The 21,089-nt window shown below is 37.8% G+C and overlaps 3 protein-coding genes across 6 annotated transcripts in view; 1 reads left to right on the forward strand and 2 right to left on the reverse strand.

The window, feature by feature from the left end:
- The window catches only part of slc38a6 (solute carrier family 38 member 6), a 31,212-nt gene extending 18,274 nt beyond the window's left edge, over positions 1-12,938 (reverse strand). The window contains 5 exon segments of one of the 2 annotated variants that reach the window (NM_001008116.2): positions 7,695-7,734; positions 8,415-8,467; positions 10,070-10,143; positions 10,685-10,815; positions 12,707-12,938. In NM_001008116.2, coding sequence (NP_001008117.2) covers positions 7,695-7,734; positions 8,415-8,467; positions 10,070-10,143; positions 10,685-10,815; positions 12,707-12,793 — 385 coding nt within the window. In that variant the 5' untranslated portion in view covers positions 12,794-12,938. 2 annotated transcript variants of the gene reach the window in all.
- A 31-nt stretch (positions 12,939-12,969) lies between these two features.
- On the forward strand, positions 12,970-18,132 carry trmt5 (tRNA methyltransferase 5). 3 transcript variants are annotated; one of them, XM_002939476.5, is made up of 5 exons: positions 12,970-13,059; positions 13,950-14,578; positions 15,879-16,003; positions 16,545-17,193; positions 17,957-18,132. In XM_002939476.5, the coding sequence occupies exons 1-5, from the start codon at positions 13,055-13,057 to the stop codon at positions 18,007-18,009; spliced, it is 1,461 nt and encodes a 486-aa protein (XP_002939522.3). In that variant the 5' UTR covers positions 12,970-13,054; the 3' UTR covers positions 18,010-18,132. The 3 variants fall into 3 exon arrangements, with proteins under 3 accessions (XP_002939522.3, XP_031746617.1, XP_004917268.2); XM_031890757.1 differs by lacking the exon at positions 12,970-13,059 and adding an exon at positions 13,091-13,198; XM_004917211.4 differs by lacking the exon at positions 12,970-13,059 and adding an exon at positions 13,205-13,291.
- Positions 18,133-20,318: 2,186 nt separating this feature from the next.
- mnat1 (MNAT1, CDK activating kinase assembly factor) overlaps positions 20,319-21,089 on the reverse strand; it is a 74,495-nt gene continuing 73,724 nt past the window's right edge. The window contains 1 exon segment of the mRNA NM_001017138.2: positions 20,319-20,751. Within this exon segment, the coding sequence (NP_001017138.1) occupies positions 20,631-20,751 (121 nt within the window). The 3' untranslated portion in view covers positions 20,319-20,630.

The raw sequence follows: 21,089 nt of genomic DNA on the forward strand, positions 1-21,089 counted from the left end.
TTTCTCCTTTTCTGACCTGCATGGCAGTCACGCAAGCAGTTGTTAGGTGATAGTTGCCTGGTAACACAAACTTTGCAGGCAATTACCAAACAAGTCTATAGGGCTGTTTCATGTGATCTGGTGCTGTGTTTTTGGGCCAAAGTGCCCCAAACCTGTGCTACAATAAGAAGAATTATTGTTCTGAGGTTGGCAGTAGCTTACCTCCCTCGGGCTAATAAAACAACAACTTTTAGTGATTGCTTTGCACCAAAAGGTACAATAACTTTAAAACCATATGTTGTTGTGAGACCATGTTTATCCACATACAGACAGGAAGGGGTCAAGACAACATTAAAACATGAGATCATGAGGTGCCCGGCGCTGCCTTAAAAATAAAAATGAGAGGTTTTTAACTTGAATATTGTCAATTCTCCCTACCCTCTTTTACTGTTAACCAATAAAGGTAATATCTGAAGACAAAAATGCAAAGAATGTTATTACAGTGATTACTTGTGTCCATTGCTGTACATGGCATTACAGAGGGTTGCATAAATTATTTTTTTTGTACAATACAATGGATATGGCTCAAAGTATTTCCCTACAAAACTCACACAGCAGTTTGGAATGTCGACCTTTGCTGTATATTAGCCCCAGGTTATCTTCTTTGTTACAAAAACAATGTATATTAAAGATTGCGTTTGCAATGGAGTGTGGGAATTCATAACTGGAAGAGTCCTTACTATGTACAAGAGGCTTAATTTCAAATAGAAGAATAAAAAAAAATTGGGGACAAAATCAGGAAATAAGTTTCTGGATTTCAAATCCAGTGTCTCTACAGCTAAGAAGATGTCCCAGAGAATGAAGAGGAGACCTTACTGCTGCCCCCTGTAGGCATAAGACAATTTTAGTGCTTATCAGAAAATCACTACTGTGAGACTCCTAGTCCAGTGAGATAGGCATGCAAATGGTTTAGTGAAAATATTTAAAAAAAAAAACAGAGTGATTTCACACTAGGGAGAAATTCCGTGTAGTTCCAATCTTATTCAAAGTCCAGCCTTCTTGGATGTTCAGACTCAGTGTATTTACACTAAATTAAAAAGACAATCAGACTTTCAGCACTTGGTGGAAGATCATCAACTACTTATAGGATTAATTAGCCGTACCTAAACAAACAGATGCACTATGGGAGGAAGCGGTGTGTTTATCTTCTGGCTTTAAGATGTTTCCCTTTATATAATATATGTTTGCAGCACATAGGTGATGAATGAAAGACATGGCAGATTCTTTCACTGCATACAGAATAATCACCCTTATGTGCAACACAGTTTATATGCGGCTAATTTCAACAGGAAACAAAGGGTCAATGAACAAAATTAAAAAAAAAGACAACAAACATAAAATAAAGAAATGTCATTCCATAAATTTAAATGAAAATGGATATAAAAAAATGTAAACCTTTAAAACCTTTTAAAAGGTTAACGAAATCTTTACCAGCTATGGTTTACATCTCAAATAAGATGAATCAGCAAACATAAGCAATTCCTCTAAACTGTAGGTTAACAAAGGAAGCATTATGCATATAAATCTTTAATCTGAAATGCATACACCTCAGTACAAGAAATGCCTCCCAAGCTAGCCTAATACAGGTATGAGACCTGTTATACCTGGTACTGTTTTATTATTACAGAGAAAAAGGAAATAAAAATTTAAGTAGCCTTGCAAAAAAGTGAAGTTAAAAATTGAAAACAAAAATGTATTTTAACGCATTATAGTGGAATGTTGATCAACCACTCCAATAATGAATGCTATGATACAATGACCTCCTAACACAACATCCTCCATACCCAGCCATACACAGGACGTCAGTGTATCTGACCAATCAGCCTGTGTGGATTGCAAGTAATACTGTTCCATTCCTTGGCTGACAGCTGCTCTTTACTTACTCATTTACCAACGCACCTGCCGACAAGGTGAATCAGTATAAACTTTTGGGTCTGGGCAGATGAACTGCAATTTGATGCTCTGTGAAAGCCAATCATCCAAAAGTCTGTCTTTATGTGCTATATCGGCCAAACTGCCTGACAATCACTGGACACCAACAGGCAACTTAAGATGAAAAACAATTGACCAGTTAGGTATTTGCAGGAGCTCTTTTCTATTTGTGTAACACTTTATCAAGAGAGTTATCAAAAGATGGACTCTAGCTTAGGGAAAGCAATATTACCATTTATAATCCCTAAAATAATACCTTACAGAAATAATTAATAGGAAGTCAGGTAAGAACAAGGAAATTATCAATGCTAGGCTATTGCTTTAGGTAAGCCAGGATTTGTTTACAGAAAGCATGTGAGCTGATATCCAGCATGGGCAAGTTTATAGGATCAGTGCCTGCTGCATGGCTTTAATGGCCAGCAGATGGTGGTGTGGCTGCACAGTTCCATGGAAATACCTTCCCCCAAAAGGAAACAGATTGCATCAGCTCAATGACATTAAACCCCACCAGTCTTTCAGCAGAGACTCAAGTGCATTTACAAGGAAAGCATCAAGTTTCTCTGCCTGTGTCTAGTTATCTGAAACCGAGACAAAGTGGCTGTCCTAAACGCATGGAAAAAAAAAAAAAAAGAAACAGGCCAGTAAGTGCAGTGGAACTGTAAATACCTGAATTCTTAAATTAGCCAATCTGACCCTTGAGTTAGCTTTAACCTTTTTATTAACACTGTACTGGCAAAGTGAGGTGGCCGCACAGATACCCAAGAGGCTTGGCCCATGCCGCCGACACAAACATTTCCAGAAAGACAGTTGCTTCTAAGGTAAAGAGCAGATTTTATTCACACTGTAATGCCATCTTTCCTATTAGCCCAGCACAGAGCTTGGTGTGCACAAACAGCCACAAAAGTAAAGGGGGTTAAACAGTAATTCCTTATAGAAAAAAAAAAGTTATAGGATTGTGCTTTTTTTTCTGACACAGAGCCCCTTCATGAGCACTTACTCCCTAACCTCCATATAAAACAAATTTTATGTACAAAAGCCACAAATAACCTGTAAACCATGTCCTTGTAAACTGCAGTAAGTATAGTTATAAAGAATGCTATATGTATGTAATGAAAGAAAAAAAATTCACCCCTGTAAAAATATAACAATATTAGAAATAACCTCAAAATTTGATGACCTGTATAAAAAGGACTTGGAAATCTTGTACTTTTATATGGTCATGGGTCTTTTAATAACCTTATTCTTTTCAATACTGAGTACACTTTTCTCTTCACGATGATCCTGTATATCTCTGGGTTTCCTCCGACAGTACAAAAACATGCAAGCAGGTTAATTGGCTTCTGAGATAACTGAACATAGTGTGTGAATGTTATAGGGACCTTAGACTGTTAGCTACACTGGGGCAAGGATGTGAATGATGCATAATCTCTGTATAGCACTGCAGAATATGTTGGCGCTATATAAATAAATTAATAAATAAGAAGACGACTTGATGTTGAATCCAAGCTGTTGCAAATTGAATATACAAAAGTCAGTCTTTACAAGAAACTGTAAACAATATTGCATGGTTATTTTACAGTGGCTCAGTTAATAAAATAGGAAAATGTAGAATATTTGATGTAGTCATTGGATGCCTTTGAAAGTAAATGATGAAGAGGATAAAGTTGAAATAAGACACAGCACTAGTGATGCCTGTTGGACAGGTGAGTGCCATAGTACCTAGCATCTGTGACTGACAGAGAGAATATGCAATGACACCCATGGGGCAAGTTGTAGCTGTGGGGGTCCCTGAAAATTTGTAAGCAGATTAAATTTATTAATAATGCACAGCTGATAATGGAGCATTTTATTTAAATCAATAATACATCAAAGTGCTAATGATTGCATAATCATTTCTTTTAAATGAGAAAAAATAACAAATGTAGAATTAACAATTGCTTTTTATTTTAAAGGTAGGTTTTTATTCAGCTCTGAGTCCTTGTGGTTATGAGAGTAAACACACCAAGTGCCAATATAATCTTAGCAGTATCCAGTAAAGATAGAGCTAACGCAGCAGTTTATGTCCACACAGTCACACCACAGGGATAACTTCTGGGCTGAAATAAAGTCTATTTTAAAACTTGGCGTCCTTTTTTCTAGCAGCATGCAAGCCATATATCAGTCATTAAGAAGTAGCTATCAAAACAAACGGTCAGTAACTTGTAATCCTCCCTTGCTGAAATTTCCCTTTCCTCTCTCAGCCCAAAGTTAGTAATATAGAGCAGATGAGTTTATGGGGGAAGTAAAGTCTGCTGCTGCATGAATACACTCACCCCTTCAATCCTCAACACTTGTCCCTTGTTTTCTGCTACATGGTTTGCTGGGTATTCCTGGATTCAGTTTGGAAGCCACTGATTTAGTTTACATTTTTTCTTGGTTAGAATGATACTAATTAAAATAATTTTATTAATTTTATTAATATCCCTGTAGGTGTACCATAAGCAGGAACGTAAATCCATGCTGCATATTCATTAAATAGGATTGTTTTCCACTAACATGGACTTCTGAACCATGGATGTTATCATTAAATAAAAAGTATTTTACAGGAAAACAAAAGAAACTGATGGAAAAAAAAAAGACTTGTTTCCTTAGATATGACTCTATAACCAATAGCGTTTCCATATTTCAGAGCTGACAGATCCTATTGCATTAAACAAATTATATATATATATATATATATATATATATAATTAAAGAGAAACTCATCAACTCTAGGTAAAAATCTGACAGGTGGCCACCTTATCTAGAAGCCATCCTGGGAGTCAGAGATCAGAGAGCATCCTGCTGACCTCCATGTATTTGCAGGATCTCACCCTCGGGCTACTATTCTCTACCTCAGATGGAGACCATGTGTTGAAAGAAAGGTGGTAGCATCAACATGGGGGTGGGGAATGAAAATAGAAAAGGCTTCTGACTAAAGACACAAAACCTTGCACATATATAATCAAATGCCTCAACTGAGGTAAGCAATTTATTTGAAATCAATGCCTGTTTCCACCTTATGTACTGTCTGTAGACTTTAATGTCTGTTTAATTGGAACCTAAAAATTAAATGTTACCCATCAAAAAAAAAAGGAGTGTAATTTTGTCTTTACTCTTTTATCATTTGAAAATAATTATTGAACTAGAAGCATATCAGCGAGAACATTGATGGTTTTTTTTAAGCCAAAATTCATCTCTAACTTCCCCAACCCAAAGAAAGGCTCAGACCATGACCCTGGAAGGAACACCTCTAGTTCTCACAACTACAAAAATAATGAGGTGAGGTATTATCCACTATTTGCTAATTTTTGAGCACATTACAGGGAAAAAATAGGCAGATATATGTACCCGAGTCTGGCAGCTTTTAAGGAAGACACACAGTAACCAACATATAGCATTCTGCACATGCATAATGACTGGTGAAATACTGGCCAACTCTCTGAAAAGCAGGGCTGCCTTTATAAATGGTGAAAAATTGCTATTTTTTTTTTTCTGGGCCCAACAGAAAAGGGGGGAAAGATACCATCAACAATTTCATCTGATATAACTTTTGATATATGTTTCTGACACCTCATTTTAATCATTATATCTTAATTTCTCTTCTTTGACTTTATATTAAAAAAAAAAAAAGAAAAAAACCTTAATAGCTTTTCTTACTCCCCTTGAGCACACAACGGTTGTTATTAACAGTAGGGGATGGATGCTGGGGCCCATCAATGGGATCTTTGCCCTAGGCCCATAAGGGCCTTAAGGTGGCCCTGCAGCAAAGAAACCTAGGAAATGAACAGTAACTATAGCCTTCACCTTAGCAATAACTTTTGGAATTATCAAAATGTTGATCATTTGAGGCAACTAGTCTGAACTTTTGCTGACTATTTTCTTTTCATATCCAAAATTTGCTTTTCTTTTAACTAAAATTTAAAAATATCATGAGTTAGAGACACACCACTGAAAAGAAAGAAGATTCATCCAGGGACTAGATTTTAAGGTTAATATTGTTTTTATTACTTATGTTTCTGTCCATATCATAATTTTCATTCAGTTGCCATACTAACTACTGCCTGGTTGGTAAAGTAAGTGGAACCCACACTGATCAGCAGGACAAAAAGCTACACACAATACAAAGAATACAAAGACTATTTGCTAATTGTCTTAAAATACACCCTTTACATCTTATTACATTTTTTTATGTAATCTCAATAGGAATTTTTGTATTGCTCTCTGAACTACATAAAAAAGGGCAGATTCTTTCTTCAATGGGTATTGCAGTTAAAAAGCTAATCAAAGATAGGTTAAACAAATACTATTTGCTAGTTGTTTAGAATAATCACACAATTACTTGCCACAGGGCTGAACAACATAAAAAATAAAATTGCAGAATTCAGACTGGGTGTACTTTATGCAAAACCAAACAAATATGGGTGCATGTGGTCAAGTATCTAATTTAATAAATGCATGCTGTTTATATTTGGGTTGGCTCTAGGATTTTGGGTTGCATTTTGAGTTGCATTCCCATAGCTGACAGTTTTATGTTTTGCAGCAAAACTGCACCAAAAGAGTGATCTATGCTGAAGGTAAGATTTGGAAGGAAAGCATTTTGAACATGTCCTAAAAAAAACCCCAAAAAACAGACCTGTACTTTTATTAAACTAGAAGGGCTCCACAAAAACCTCTGCAAGCCAATGCCCTAGGCAGTGAAGTCAAAGAAGACTCTTGAAAACGGAGGTTATAACTATTGCTGACCTTTTTGATTTTCTCAGATTCGAAGAGCTGAGGCTCTTTGGCAGTTTTGGACATCAATTTTGGGAAAATGTATGTCCTGTTTATACTAATGAGATCTTTAAGCAGTGACAATAACTTCCCAGGTACCCACAGCACTATGAAGCTGTGGCAGCAAGCTGTGCCGACGAATGCCAACCAGATTTTACTGGTTCCTACAAACGTGTTAATATTTCAATGCAATTAAGATCATTTATTTTGTGAGGTGACATATGAGGCTTATATTTTGGATCTTACAATGGCAATGTTCAGTTTTGCCCTTTATTATCATGGAAGAGAAAAAGTGAATACTTTTTACGTAGTAAGAGTGGCAGAATTCTTTCTTTTTAGATTATCATAATGATTCCTAACTGGAGAAGTGTCAAAACACAGTTAATCTGTCATTTGAGACTGTGCCCATGAATATAACCTGAGGCTCTGAGCACTGCTGTGATGACTGCTGCATTACAGCTGAGTTTTGGTACTGGTGGTGGTGTTTATGAGAGGAGGTACTTGAATTGCCCTGCTACTTTGTATTCTGAATGTGAAAAAACAGACAAATAATAAAGATCTCATAGAGAATCAAAGGTTTTTTTTTTATTAAATAAGCACCATACGTTGCACTTTTTTTTTTATCAAATACAGATTCTGAAAAAAAAATGTAAGTTGTCAAAGACATTCTTTAAAGAATGAACTAATCAAGGACACTTCTATGAACGAGACATTCTGCATTCAGATAATCACTTTACCTTAGCAAATGAAGTAGGATAGCAGCTCAAACATTAATAATACATGTAATTATTCATAATTCATTCACATAACTTTGCTTAACAATCAGATAATAAAGCAATGAAGTACAATTAAGCAGGGTATATTTCCAGGTTAGCGTTACTTCTAAATACAATCTTTAATGCGAAGCGAACAGCATTCTACATTGTGCTTACCTCCAACATTCTGAATGAGGATTGTGCATGCTACAAGGACCTAAATCAAACAGAAAAAAATGTAGTTGTGTTTGGCAGATTTAAATACACTGTTCACCATAAACCTAATAAATATAAAAATGTGTTATACACCCCATGTAAGGAGAGTTATGAACTCCTCTGTCCTAATCTGAGCTGCCTGTGTTCTCAGGCAGAGTAAGTGAGACTGTGTTCGATATAAACAAGGGTAATAATTATCCTGCAACTTTCCTTAAGCTCAAGATCCAGAGTCTAGGGTGTGCCAACAAGTGGAAAAACAGTTCATGTTCTAAATGCACACTTATTAATTCATATCTGTATGTTACAAACATACATACATATATTTATTAATGTATGGTGCACTTTTCTTTTAAATAAGAAACATACCTCTAATGTGTATTTTGGACACACATGGACCAAGTCTCAAATGTGTTTGTGTCAATTTTATCTGCCACATTGTTTTTTATTTTCATGATAACATGTGATTAGTTTAAACATTTACTGATAGTTGAATGGTTTGTTGAATTGTTAGATTATACCTCTTTTATAAATAGTGTTCGGTACTGAACGATTCACAAAACAAATGAAAATATGCAACTCAACAAAATATTTTTTCATGTGGCAGAAAACACTTCAAGATGGTAAAAAAGAATAATCAAATCTTAGTATAATAATCAAATAGAAAACAGCTCTTTTACAGACCTTTCCAGATCGACCAAACGCATACAGCCCAAGATCCTCATATGATGTAACTGCTGTAGAAAAAAAAAAAAAAAAGATAACTGAATGGTCCTATACCCATAAAAGGTTTAAGCCTTTATTTTAAAGGCCGAGATGATTCTGCACCTCCAATGGAAGTTGGGAAATACACAGATCAGGTAATCCTGACACATGAGTCTTACACACCTGAAGGGTGGACATCCCTTATGTATATACTGAAACATTTAATAGCTGCTAAGCAAAATAATGTGTTCTTTATACTTTTACCTAGGAATCCATCCAAAATGGCTCTTCTAATGCTAGAGGTGCAGACAAATGCTCATTCTGCCAGGCTATTAAAGGGGTAGTTCATCTTTTTGATGTGATACAGACAGTGATATTCTAAGAAAATTTGCAATTGGTCTTCATTTTTAATAGTTTTTGAATATTTTAAGTTTTTGCTTATTTGTTCAAAAGGTATCAGGTTGCTAGAGTCCACCTAACTGTATAATGAAACTCCTAGCACTTAAGTACTGATTTTAATTTTCAAATTTGTGTTTATGCCTTGTAAACACTGCATACATCTGTGGTGCTATATAAATAAATTTACCCTAGCAACCAGGCATAGGTTTGAATGAAATACTGGATTTGGAGAGGACCTGAATAAAAAGATGATTGAAAAAAGTAACAATGCCAGTACAATTGCAGTCTTAAGGCCCCCATACACGGGCCGATAGAAGCTGCCGATATCGGTCCCTTGGACCGACTCGGCAGCTTATCTGCCCGTGTAGGGGCAGAAACGAGCCTGAAATTGGCCAGATATCGATCGGCCAGGTTAAAAGATTCAGTCGGATCGGGGGCCGCACCGGCTCGTTGATGCGGTCCCTGGACCGACTGCCCCATTGCCGCCTACATAATCCGGTCGTTTGGCCCCAGGGCGAAACGATCGGATTATTTTTTTTTTTTAACTTCAAACTCCCCGATATCGCCCACCCGTAGGTGGGGATATCGGGGGAAGATCCGCTCGCTTAGCGATCTCGCCAAGCGAGCGGATCTTACCGTGTATGGGGACCTTCACAGAGCAATAGATTTCTTGGGTGCCAGGGTCAGCAGCCCACATTTGAAAACTATAGAGGCAGACAAATAATCCAAAAAATCAAGTGAAAAATCGCATTGCATTCCACAACATGCTAAAAGTGATTGTACTAAAGGTAACTTACCCTTTTAAGATTTCTTGCAGGATTCTAAAATCAAGCTATATATTTAGTAATGTTCTGTATCTTCTATCATTTCAAAGTTACAAATCAAGAATGTTGGTGAAAGATAAAAAACAAAAAACAAAAAGAATTGCAAGGGTTCTTGAACAAAAGTTATAGATAAGCAACGCCTTGGAAAATGCGTACATTTGACACAATGTAGTATAAGTCAGCTGACCTGAGATGAACCACTGACCACTGATTACGTCAATTAACAGAAACAGCAGAAAAGAGACAGAACAATTCTGCTTTGAATAAAACCAATGAAAATCTGAGTTTAATAAATACTGGAAAATTGCTTAAAATGACATTTTCCTTCATTGAGCAACTTTATTTTTGGGTTTTGTACCTCTTTTAAAAATATTACAAAAAGTAGCATAGGGATCTACATAGTCAACCTACCGGTCAGAAGACACATACGAAGCAAAAGATGAATGGAGTAAGCAGCCAGAAGAGCAACGATCAGCAGCAGGGCACTATGGAAGTAACATGAGCGTGATTTTATACCAACATGGCGATGTGGGAATTGAGTAATTGCACTGCACCCAAACTATATCATACTGATGAAAATGGAGGAGGGGAACTTCTCTTATCAGTATTTTTTTACAACCTTGTGTGAGAATTTGTCAGCAAATACAAACTGCTGACAGGGTGATGTACAAGGACAGTTCCTCCGTGGAAACCACAAACTAAAGGAAAAAAATCCTAAGCCAAATGTTTTACAAAAAGAAGAACCAAACACACACACACTATATTATATATATATATCCTCCCCCCTCCTATATTATTGCAACTTTGGCATTTCTAGTGTTTGTTATCAGTGCTTTAAGGGCAGTCCCTTGAAGGTATTATTTGATTGTTTGCCTTCCCATACTACTGGGAGGCTACATAGGACTCCTAATGCCTGTGCAAGTAGTCTTTTCAGAATCTAGTGTATGTGTTTATTACAAAAAAAAAAAAAAAAAAAAAAAGCCTTAAAGTAAAAATAATTCCATACACAATTAGAAAAAAACTCACCTGAATCCCAGGATCCCTGTTTTTGCCATTGCATAGGATAAGCCAAGGATTCCACTCCCCATGATAGCATTCATTAAATTGAACACAGCGAAGCCAAAGGATGTTCCTCCAGATGACCTCCTCTGTGGGCTCTAGTCACATGCAATGCATAAGACAAATGAGGTAGGAAGATAATAAGTAACTTTCAGATACAGAAACACAGAGAGGCCTATTTGAATTCAAGCATTTACTGCAATAAAGGTGGCCATACATGTAGCAATTTCGATCTTTTTTGTGACCATTGGTCGCAGGAAAGATCGTTTCCACCCTCCACAGACGTTTAGGGCTGAATCGTCAGATATGAAGGTTGAAATAATAGGAATTCTACCTGCTTCTGCCGATTCAGCCCTGAATGTAGATCTTGCTCGGGTGCCATCAAAATCTTTTAACATGGCTGATCGACAAGTCGACCATTATCCGCAGCCTTTTGCAATATCAGTCGCCTTGTTGAGCCGCCATACACACAGCGAATATCGGGAATATCATGCGAAACGAGGTTTTGAACGATATTATCGGTGCGTGTATGGCCGCCTTAAGTGTTTTTGGACTAAAATGGACTGAAATGTTCAAAGACTCTAAAGACTTGATTGTCAGAATTCAGCCTCTAAAAGCTGGTGAGCATGTGTAGAAGTCAATGGGAGTCACCCTATGTAAATTACAGTTCGTAGACTTGTTGAAAAAGATTAGTAGAATGCAACTGTGTTGTGTTCAAGTTTTATGTTTTTAAAGTGGACCTGTCACCCAAAGGAATAATTACAAATTATTTTCTATTGTGTTTATCAAGCAAAATAAACTTCAATTACACTATATACATTTTTTAAACTTATTTCCTTCAGCACTGGAATTCACCATTGCAGAAAACAGGCAGCCTCCATTTTGTGGGCACTGTTATTAAGGCAAGCTGTGCATCCTGCCAAAATCTTGTTTCTGTGCCAGTATGGGGGACCAGATACACATATCCATGCACTGGTTACACAATTAGATGGTAAGGAGGGAGGGGGAATGTGAGAAGTGCAGTGACATCTAAGAAGTTCTGAGCTGAAAGTGAAAGTAACTGTCTGCCCCACCTCTGTGCCTAAGGCATAGAGGCGGGCCAGGCAATATATGATTGGCAGCTGGGACATTTAAATGCTTATATAATGGGTATAGATGTGTTAATAAAAAAATAACTTTGGGTTACAAGTTTAATTTGAAAGGGGCTTTTACTATACAGCTTTTTATGTCTGGGTGACAGGTCCACTTTAAGCAAATCAGTATTCCAGATTCAAGATTATTTTTATATAAATAAGCACACATTCAATTTTGGTGAGTTTTCAAGTTTTTGGATGTAAAATGAAAACACACAAATTCAATTTTTGATAAATATGCCCCTAAGTTTCTCTGCAGCCTATCAGTGGCTAGTATGAGACTAGAAATATATATGTCAGGATGGTATAGGTACAGCAAAACTCACACACTTCAATTATGTTTCACTTTATTATTATCATCAGGTGCTGTAGTCCCTGACAGGTGAATGGCAGAGAGTCACACTATATAGCAGAGTTCAAATGAGCAACCAAAGTATTGCTGGAAAGACGTCTTTGTTTATCCCTGTTTGTTCTGGGGTTGGTACTCTTGAAACAATGTAGCAAGACAGTTCTTCGCCAGGTCTTTTAATCAGCTGCTTCTGCTACATTGTTTCAGGAGTCAAAACCAGAAGTGCAGAGACAAATACTGCTTTCAACATTAAGTACATTTACAACTCTGTAACCGAACTGACAACCTTTAATTACTGTATATTGGAAAGTTGCTAAGAATATTTCATTTTGTGGACGACACCCCTTTAACCTTATATTCTATACACAATCCTATTCTCAGGCTTTTGGGTCTGCAAGACTAAAGTGATAATGTCAAAGTTACATTTAATTTAGAGGAAGGTTAATATTGCTGTTCAGAAATAAAGGCTACACTAGCAATAACAACAACACGAAGAATGAAACTTACATTGGCAAGCAAGGGAGTAGATTCATCCCGGCCAGCTGATACCTGGTGCCCATCCAGCGTATTGATACTGCTGTCACTGGCCTGCATTCTGTAGGAAGGGGAGCTTGGCAGCAGAAGAAGCTTCGGGACAGATATTCCCCACAGTCAGGCATCAGGTGAGTATGCACACGACTCATAGCTTATTCATACTTTAGTAACATGGTAAACAAGCCAGTTCCAAGCAGCGCTATTTCCTGCCCTAGTTTTGCACGTGATGCCTTTGGTCGCGATTTGATTCGCCCGCGGCTGCCTTCGCTGCCCATAGTCGCGGGGTGATGACGTGCATGTCAGCCATGGAGGCATAGCAGCATGAGGTGAGGGCTAATTCTACTGGCAGCACAAACCCAGTAACTTTCTCCTTTTCGCATTTAAATGTGTGTCCATTTCTGCTCATTCAGTGAGGGGAAAGCGGTGCCCTATTTACAGGGTGTTTCCGGATCCGGCCAGCAGCAGGTCATGTATAAAGTCTGGCTTCAGTCACTTTCTATGTAAGGTTTATTAGCAGGTGATGCCTGGCAAGGATTATATGGGACGGGAGATGGCAGGGTAAGGCCGGGCATGTATACACCATGTGCCCTTAACTTGCTCTTCACTCCTTCTGTAAGCCATATAAATAGGGGCACATTCTCCCATGTTAATATGATAGACGCAATGACATTGGCCAAAGCACCCAAACCTCTAAATATTTAAGTGTGTTTTCTTTATATATCAGATCTACTTGGAACTTGTTAGGGTAAATGATTTCTGTCTGTGCTTGTGAGTTCCTTTACTATTTCCCCTGTTCAGGAAAGGTACATATTGGTGTTTATACATAGTACAGACATGCAGTGGCAACCGCGTATTCTTATAATGGGAACTCTACGGGTACATAAGTCTACACCCAACATTTAACATCCCAGGCAGTGATCAGTACTGGAACACCAGCATGTTAGTCCCTGGGTATGAAAGCCCGTTGCAGAAGTACTTTCCCTTAAAAGCAGTGAAGGTGTAAGCGCTAAAACATTTTACATGAATTGTAACAACTTACAAACAGGTCTGTCACTCCACTAACTTATGTGTATATAAGGTTTTGCATGAAAAGTGTTGGCACAAACTCTGAGAGTAGGTTTTGCTAGTACTTTGATTATACAAAATAACATGTTGGTATCTAAACAATAGCTATATTTTACTTTTCTGACTTTTGTTTTTATATCTTCTCTTTCAGAATTCGGAGAATATTGTATTTTTCTGGGAATCTACCAAACACCTATACTGCCAATGTCCTGAGAAGGCTAGCTTTTAGCTGCTGGCATACACACCAACTTCCACCAACCATATCGGCTACAAGAAGCTGCTTCTCTGCCATGGCAGAAATGCAAGATAGTCACAATGAAATGGAGTTGTACTCCCCAAATCCAGAAGTACGTGGGATGACTTGTCTAAATCGGGATGCTTTCGATAAAACCATACACGTTCCAGTAATCAAAATAAAGAAAGAAATAATAAATAGACTCATGAAGTCCCTTAAACACAGACTCATCCAAAGACCTAGCCTAAAAAGAGTCATTGAGGATCCAAAAGATGATGTCAACAAACTGGTCTTATTGGACCCTTATAAAGTGAAATCCATAGATTCATTTGATGAAAGTGATCATGTACTTTTTAAACAGTTTGATGTCAACCCTCAGGTATCTCAGTATGAACTGCAGCTCACTTATGAAAACTTTAAATGTGAAGAAATCTTAAGGGCAGTGTTACCTAAAGGCCAAGATGTTACATCTGGATTCAGCAGGGTTGGGCATATTGCTCATATGAACCTCCGAGACCATCAGCTTCCATACAAAAATGTAATTGGTATGTATCAACAGGAAGCAAACTTCCCTTGAATAAAAGCTCCACTTTGATTCAAGTATTTGACTGGCTGATGCCTTAGCTGCAATAACACCAATTACGTATTTAAAATTGAGATTGGAATTCTAAAGGCATTTGTTTATTAACAGGGAATGGAAGTTGCATTATATTAAAAATATAATAAAAGCTAGGTTTTTATTTAGTAGTCAGTCTCCTGCCTACAGGTAGCAAAAAAGAAGTGCTTTATGCAAATACTGTTACAAACCAGTAATTATTGATCCAGTTGTTTGGACCCCAAGCCAACAGTTTATCATAATAGGGGCCTATACAGACACTTTGGGGGTGGACTGTATTAGTGGTCTGATGCAGTCCTCAGACAACATGATTTTCATACTTATCTGACTTATAAATGACCGATCACTGGCCAAGTTGCTATCGGAGAGGTCTGTTAGATATCTGGCATAAAGCTGGCCATAAACAAAAAAAAAAAAATACTCTTGTTTGGGACGATGTTGGGCTGATCCAGTCTCTTGGCCCTTGGGCCAAATCATTGGATCACAACAATGGTAAATGCAGGCTGTCAAGCCAATACAGTCCCTTCCCTGATTTGGATTTATAAACCTGTCCAGTTGATAAGTGGTTGAACAGGTCCATAAGAGGGCCCCATACAAGGTACAATAAACTGCTGACTCAGCCCAAAAGGACCAAGTCTGCAGCTTTTATCAGCCTGTGTATGGTCAAGCTTGTAACTTGGTCTGGAGTTGGTAGCTGTCAGCCCATGTGTGGCCAGTTGGAAATACTAGATTATGGAATCGTGGAGTAAGGATTGTCTGTCTTCTTTGGAACATGAGCAGTGTATTAACATCTCCGATAACTTCTTAGAGGAACAATATTTTGAAAACAATTCTGTAGGACTAATTGCCTCAATGCAAAACACTGCAACCTAAATTTAGGCATCTACAATATAGCAACTGTACTAGAAGTGGGAGAATTTATATTACCTTTTACACTGGCTACTTAGGTCTAGCAATAACTGTTGTATTTGATATATTAAACTTACTGTACGCACCCAGAGGATAAGCAGCCCTATAACCTAATGATCAATGCCTTCATGGTTGCTGTTGAGAGCTAAGCTTAGTGAAAATTATCAAATGATAAACAGAAAGTGAACAACTGGGGGTTTCTCCTAAGAGAAGTAGCTCTGCACTGCTAAAGGGCTGCAGTGTTCTTGGGCTGGTACAGAAGCCCAAAACATAATATACAGCATTTTGTGGGTGCCATAAAAATTTCTTCTTTTTGACAGGTCAAGTTATATTGGACAAGAATCCAGGTATTACCTCTGTCGTAAATAAAACCAACACAATTGATTCAACGTACAGGAATTTCCAGATGGAAGTGTTGGCTGGTGAAGAAAACATGATAACAAAGGTTGGTCTGATATATGTATTTATGTACAGGTATGGGACCTGCTTGGAACCTGGGGTTTTCCTTAAAAAGGGGTCTTAACATAATTTGGATCTCTCTATATATGTGTATATATATATATATATATATATATATATATATATATATATATATATCCCTCGCCTTTCAACATATTAGTAGTTCTTACACTTATTATTATGAATTTAAACAGAAGCACCCCATGCTGGTCTTTTCAGCTGGACAGCCATCAGAAAATGAAGTTACTGAGCAGATAAGTTCTATCACAGTTACTGAACAGAAAACCTCCAGAAGACACATTTGTTCAGTAAATCATTTTCTGATGCCTGGCTCGCTGGACAAAAAAAACAGGGGAACTGCTGTATCAGATTCTTTATATTACCTTGAAACTAGTAAAGAAAATAAAATGCTAAAGTGCTCAGAAGAGCATTCATTTGTTTTAGGGTGTTTATTTCCCTATTAATATATTTTATATAAAAAAAAAAAAAAGTATTGTTTCCTGTTATGAAGATCTTTCTCATTCTAGGTTAAGGAAAACTATGTCACTTATGAATTTGACTTCTCCAAAGTCTATTGGAATCCACGCCTCGGCACAGAGCACAACCGTATCATTGGATTTTTAAAAGCCAGGGATGTGCTGTTTGATGTGTTTGCCGGTGTGGGACCTTTTGCTGTTCCTGCTGCCAAAAAAAACTGCACTGTGTATGCTAATGACCTGAATCCAGAATCCTATAAATGGTTACTACATAACTGCAAGCTTAATAAAGTAGAAAAAAGGGTCCAGGCATTTAACACTGATGGAAGAGACTTTATAAAGACAACTATAAAGAAAGAACTACTTAAATATGCAGATATGCCCTCTGCAGAGGAGAAACCCAGTCTTCATATTGCTATGAATCTGCCAGCACTAGCTGTGGAATTTCTTGATGCCTTCAAAAACCTGCTTGAAGAAGAGCCATGCAACAGTTTCATTCTGCCAACTATACACTGCTACAGCTTCTCAAAAGATGATGACCCTCTGCAGGACGTGAAAGCAAGAGCAGAGTCTTTTCTAGGAACAACTTTAGAAGATTGCTCTATGCACCTTGTGCGTAATGTCGCACCAAACAAAGAGATGGTTTGCATTAGTTTCAAGCTACCCTCTTCTGTGCTTTTCCAAAGGCTGTCAGACACAGGTAAGTGGTGTCAGTTATCCGCACATAGATTGAAGGAGTCCAACAGCAGGTAACAGCACACCCAGTTCATCTGATCAGTTTTATAGGAGAAATAGGATATTCCTCAATTTGGCCTGTTAATGCGTGTTGCCAGATTCTGTATTTGCCAATGAGTGTGGAAAATGCAGATTCTTTTAATATTTTTAAAATGTTAGTTTTCTATTTTAAAATACCAGTGTTTTTTCTGGTACAGTTTTTAGAGCAATACATTATGTATTATCTAAATGTGACGAAATATATGGGCTGATCCTGCTTGGTATCCTACTGATCAACTGGCCCACAAGCCAAAAGGACAGATATTGTACATGGGGGACATACACCTTAGTATTGTTCCATGTTAGCGCATGTAACCTGAACAAATGGAACAGCAAGGAGTAAAGAGGAGATGCAGCAACTTCTTCCACACTAATGAATCTGCATATGCCACATTCACTAACCAACATGGTGCTTTCGCAGATGAAATGTCCACACAGCCAGCTAATCTGTAGCCAAGGTACATCATTTGTGGTCAGGATTATCCAGCCAGCATGTACATGCTAAACATGCATATGTTTTATATACAAACTGTTCTTAAAATATGGCACATTAGCATTTAATAAACTACAGACTGGGGTCCCACCGATATTTGGGTAATTTTTTTAGCTATGGTTTGCAGACTCAGATATTTTGGTGACTTGAAAAGAAACCAGTAATGCTATTCAGTATTATGTGATTTTATTTGCAGGTGAACCGGAGTCAAAACGGCCTCGAACAGCTGAAGAGAGTAAAGTGGATTAAAAGGCATCGGTGCTGCCATTGTGAAACTAGCATTTCTTTTGTTTTGATTTTTAAAAATGTCACAATTTTATTTTGTATTAATCAGATACACATCCAGTAAAGTAATTTTTAGCTACAGTCTTACTAATGGTTTTTGGGTTTTTTTCTTGAAATGAAGCTACCTTTAAAGGAGAAGGAAAGGTAAAAACTATGTAAATACGGACATAAGCACTTACAGAACTGCTCTATCAAGAGAGAAACAGGATTTCTTTTCTTCTTTTGTAAACACATGTTCTTCTGTGTCAGACTTCCTTCTCTCAGAAATATCCTTCAGGGCATGGCACAAATCTGCTCAGTTTGCTCCTCTCTCTCCCTCCCAACTGCAGCACGGAAGTTACTGAGACCAAGCTAAAATGGCAGCTGCTATCTTAAACAGAGGAGCTGCTAGGGCAGTTAACTCGGGTATGGCAAAGCTTTCTGCAGAATAAATATAGCGTTTTAGCTTGCACTATTGTGACTAATCTATTGGCAATAAAATGGCAAAATGCTTTTCCTTCTCCTTTGAAGGAAAAAGTGTACTTACAATACAAGCAGAGTTTAAATTTTCTCATTAACTATATACAGTATAGTAAAGTATGTGATCATAGCCTAGTATGTATACAGAAAATTCCTTATTAGAATGTCTACATTTGTAAATGGCAACTGTCATATTACTGGTTGTAATCAGGTTATTCACAGTTTAGCAGTATTGAGGAGCACCTCTACTTCTCACACATAGTTCAGTAGTAATGGGTGGTTTTGGGCTGACATACACACACAAATTTGCAGGTTTGGGCTGAGCTCTTCTTCCACCCTCCACCCTCCTTACTATGCCCTGCTTCCGCCTCTGGCAGCCTGTGTTTATAGTCATGCACCTGTTGAGCCCTGCCCCTTCCTGACATCAGAGATGGGGCGAGATGGTACAGGTGGATTGCCGGGTTGGGAGCAGGTGGTTTAGGGTCCGTTGCAGGTTGACTTTTAGCTGAACCACATGTCGCTAAAGTTCAGTATAGAAAAGCCATGACACCTTTCATCCAACATTACAAATAAGTAGTGTTCAGAGCAGTCTTTTGGAAGAAAGAATTATCAAATGAATCTCTATAGGGATGCAATGTCCAGTGCACAAAAGAACATGACACTGTTTTCACATAATGCCCTCTGAACTGAAGGCAGTTTCAGATGGATTACCTGTACTTAACCCTTGGGTGTGACCAGCAGATAGCATAAGCTGCAAGTTTTTTTCTCAAATGGGCTATGAATGAGCCATAGATAACATGCAAACTGCTCTCACATAAGTGCATTGTGTATATATATATATATAGACTGGCTTTCAATTGCTATGTTCTGGATATGAAACTCCTACTCTCTTGATGACATACAGTTCATAATCTGGTCGCCTATGCATTAACATACACAACTTACTAGTGAGCAAGCTCCTCTTTTCCATCTACATCAGTACTGTGCATCATTTGTGTGCTTGATGTATTTACGCTTTCTGTTGTCCAGCGCTGTGGAATATGCCGCCATACTTTTTTTCAACAGTTCACTGAATAGGGAACCATGCATAAAGCTGACTGTCATCACTTGGTTTTACACAAATAGATGATTTGATGCATGCCACATTAACTGGCTTTAAGTTAACTCCTAGCCCCTAAAATTTACCTTTAATATAATCCTTAGCCTAATTTGAATTTGATAACTCAGGGTACTTCTGAAGCAATGCTGACTTCTGCATTATCATGAGAAGGACTAAAACCTCACAACACAGACTAAAAAACACACCAAGGTGCAGCTGGTAAAAAGGCTACTTTATTTCAATATAGAAGCATGGTGCGCAACATTTCAGGCTTTCCCGCTTCCCCATGTTCAGCAAAGTAGAAACTCTCCAAAATCTGAAAAGAAATGCACTGTTTACACTAAACTGGAATAAAGTAAGCCTTTTGCAAGCTGCATCTTTGTGTGCCTCAGTCTATTTAATCTATGTACTGCAGCGAACCCACAGACAACTGGAACATGCTCTTTGAAGAAGGAGCAGTTTATGCTTCAAGTGAACTGATGGTTTAACTGGAATCTTTCTTATTATATCTACACCTTCCATCTGTATGGAAAGTGGGGGCACCCAAATGATGTCTCCTATTCTTACCTGCCCGCTATGGATGCTGGGAGATGTAGGCAAGTCTTTTAAGTCAGGTTGGCTTCCGGTGATTTAAGTACAGAGAGGAAACATTTATTTAAACAGTTAATATAACAATGTATTCCAAACATTTATTCATCAAAGGAGAAAAGCCACAAATGAATAAAAGTTTTTATTATTTTTAAAAATAAAAAAAAATCTACAACTGCAAGAAATGCAAGTGATGTCAATGGGACTATCCCATTAGATGTGGCTTGTTGTTTCAGTTGTGCTATAGGAGCAAAAATGTATTCTGTTTCTTTAGGTTTCCAAAACACATTCTCATTCCAGCATTTCTGTTCCTCAAACACAGCTGCCTCTATTAAAGTGCACAGCAGCTGGCGCAGATGGCAGTCTTTTTACTAGATCTGCTTGTGCTAGAGCCTGATTTCATGCCAATGTCCATTTCTTCCAGTCTGAGGTATGTGGGCTAATGTGGCTGCCAGAATAGTCCGCTAAAGGCGTCCTGTAATGCCCTGTGACAGGCCAGAGAGGAAATGTACCCTCCGGCTAAATCCTGCGGAGAGGCAGCTCGTACGTGGTTCAGATACCTGGAAACAGGAGAGACATGGCTTTTAGATAGGCAACCAAACCCAGTTTACTATATATTATTATTATTTATTTATATAGCAATAACATATTCTGCAGCAGAAATTATACATTATTCACATCTGTCACTGCCCCACTGGAGCTTATAACATTCACATACAGTAGGTCAGTTTTATGAGGGACCAGTTATTATTAACATTTATTTATAAAGCGCCAAAATATTACGTAGTGCTGTACAATAAGTGGGTTTCATACATTGGACATACAGAGTAACATATAAGGCAATCAAGAACCGATAAAAGAGGTAAAGAGAGCCCTGCCCAAAAGACCAATTAACCTG

The sequence above is a fragment of the Xenopus tropicalis genome, chromosome 8, assembly GCF_000004195.4.
Source record: "Xenopus tropicalis strain Nigerian chromosome 8, UCB_Xtro_10.0, whole genome shotgun sequence".
NCBI classification, from domain to species: domain Eukaryota; kingdom Metazoa; phylum Chordata; class Amphibia; order Anura; family Pipidae; genus Xenopus; species Xenopus tropicalis.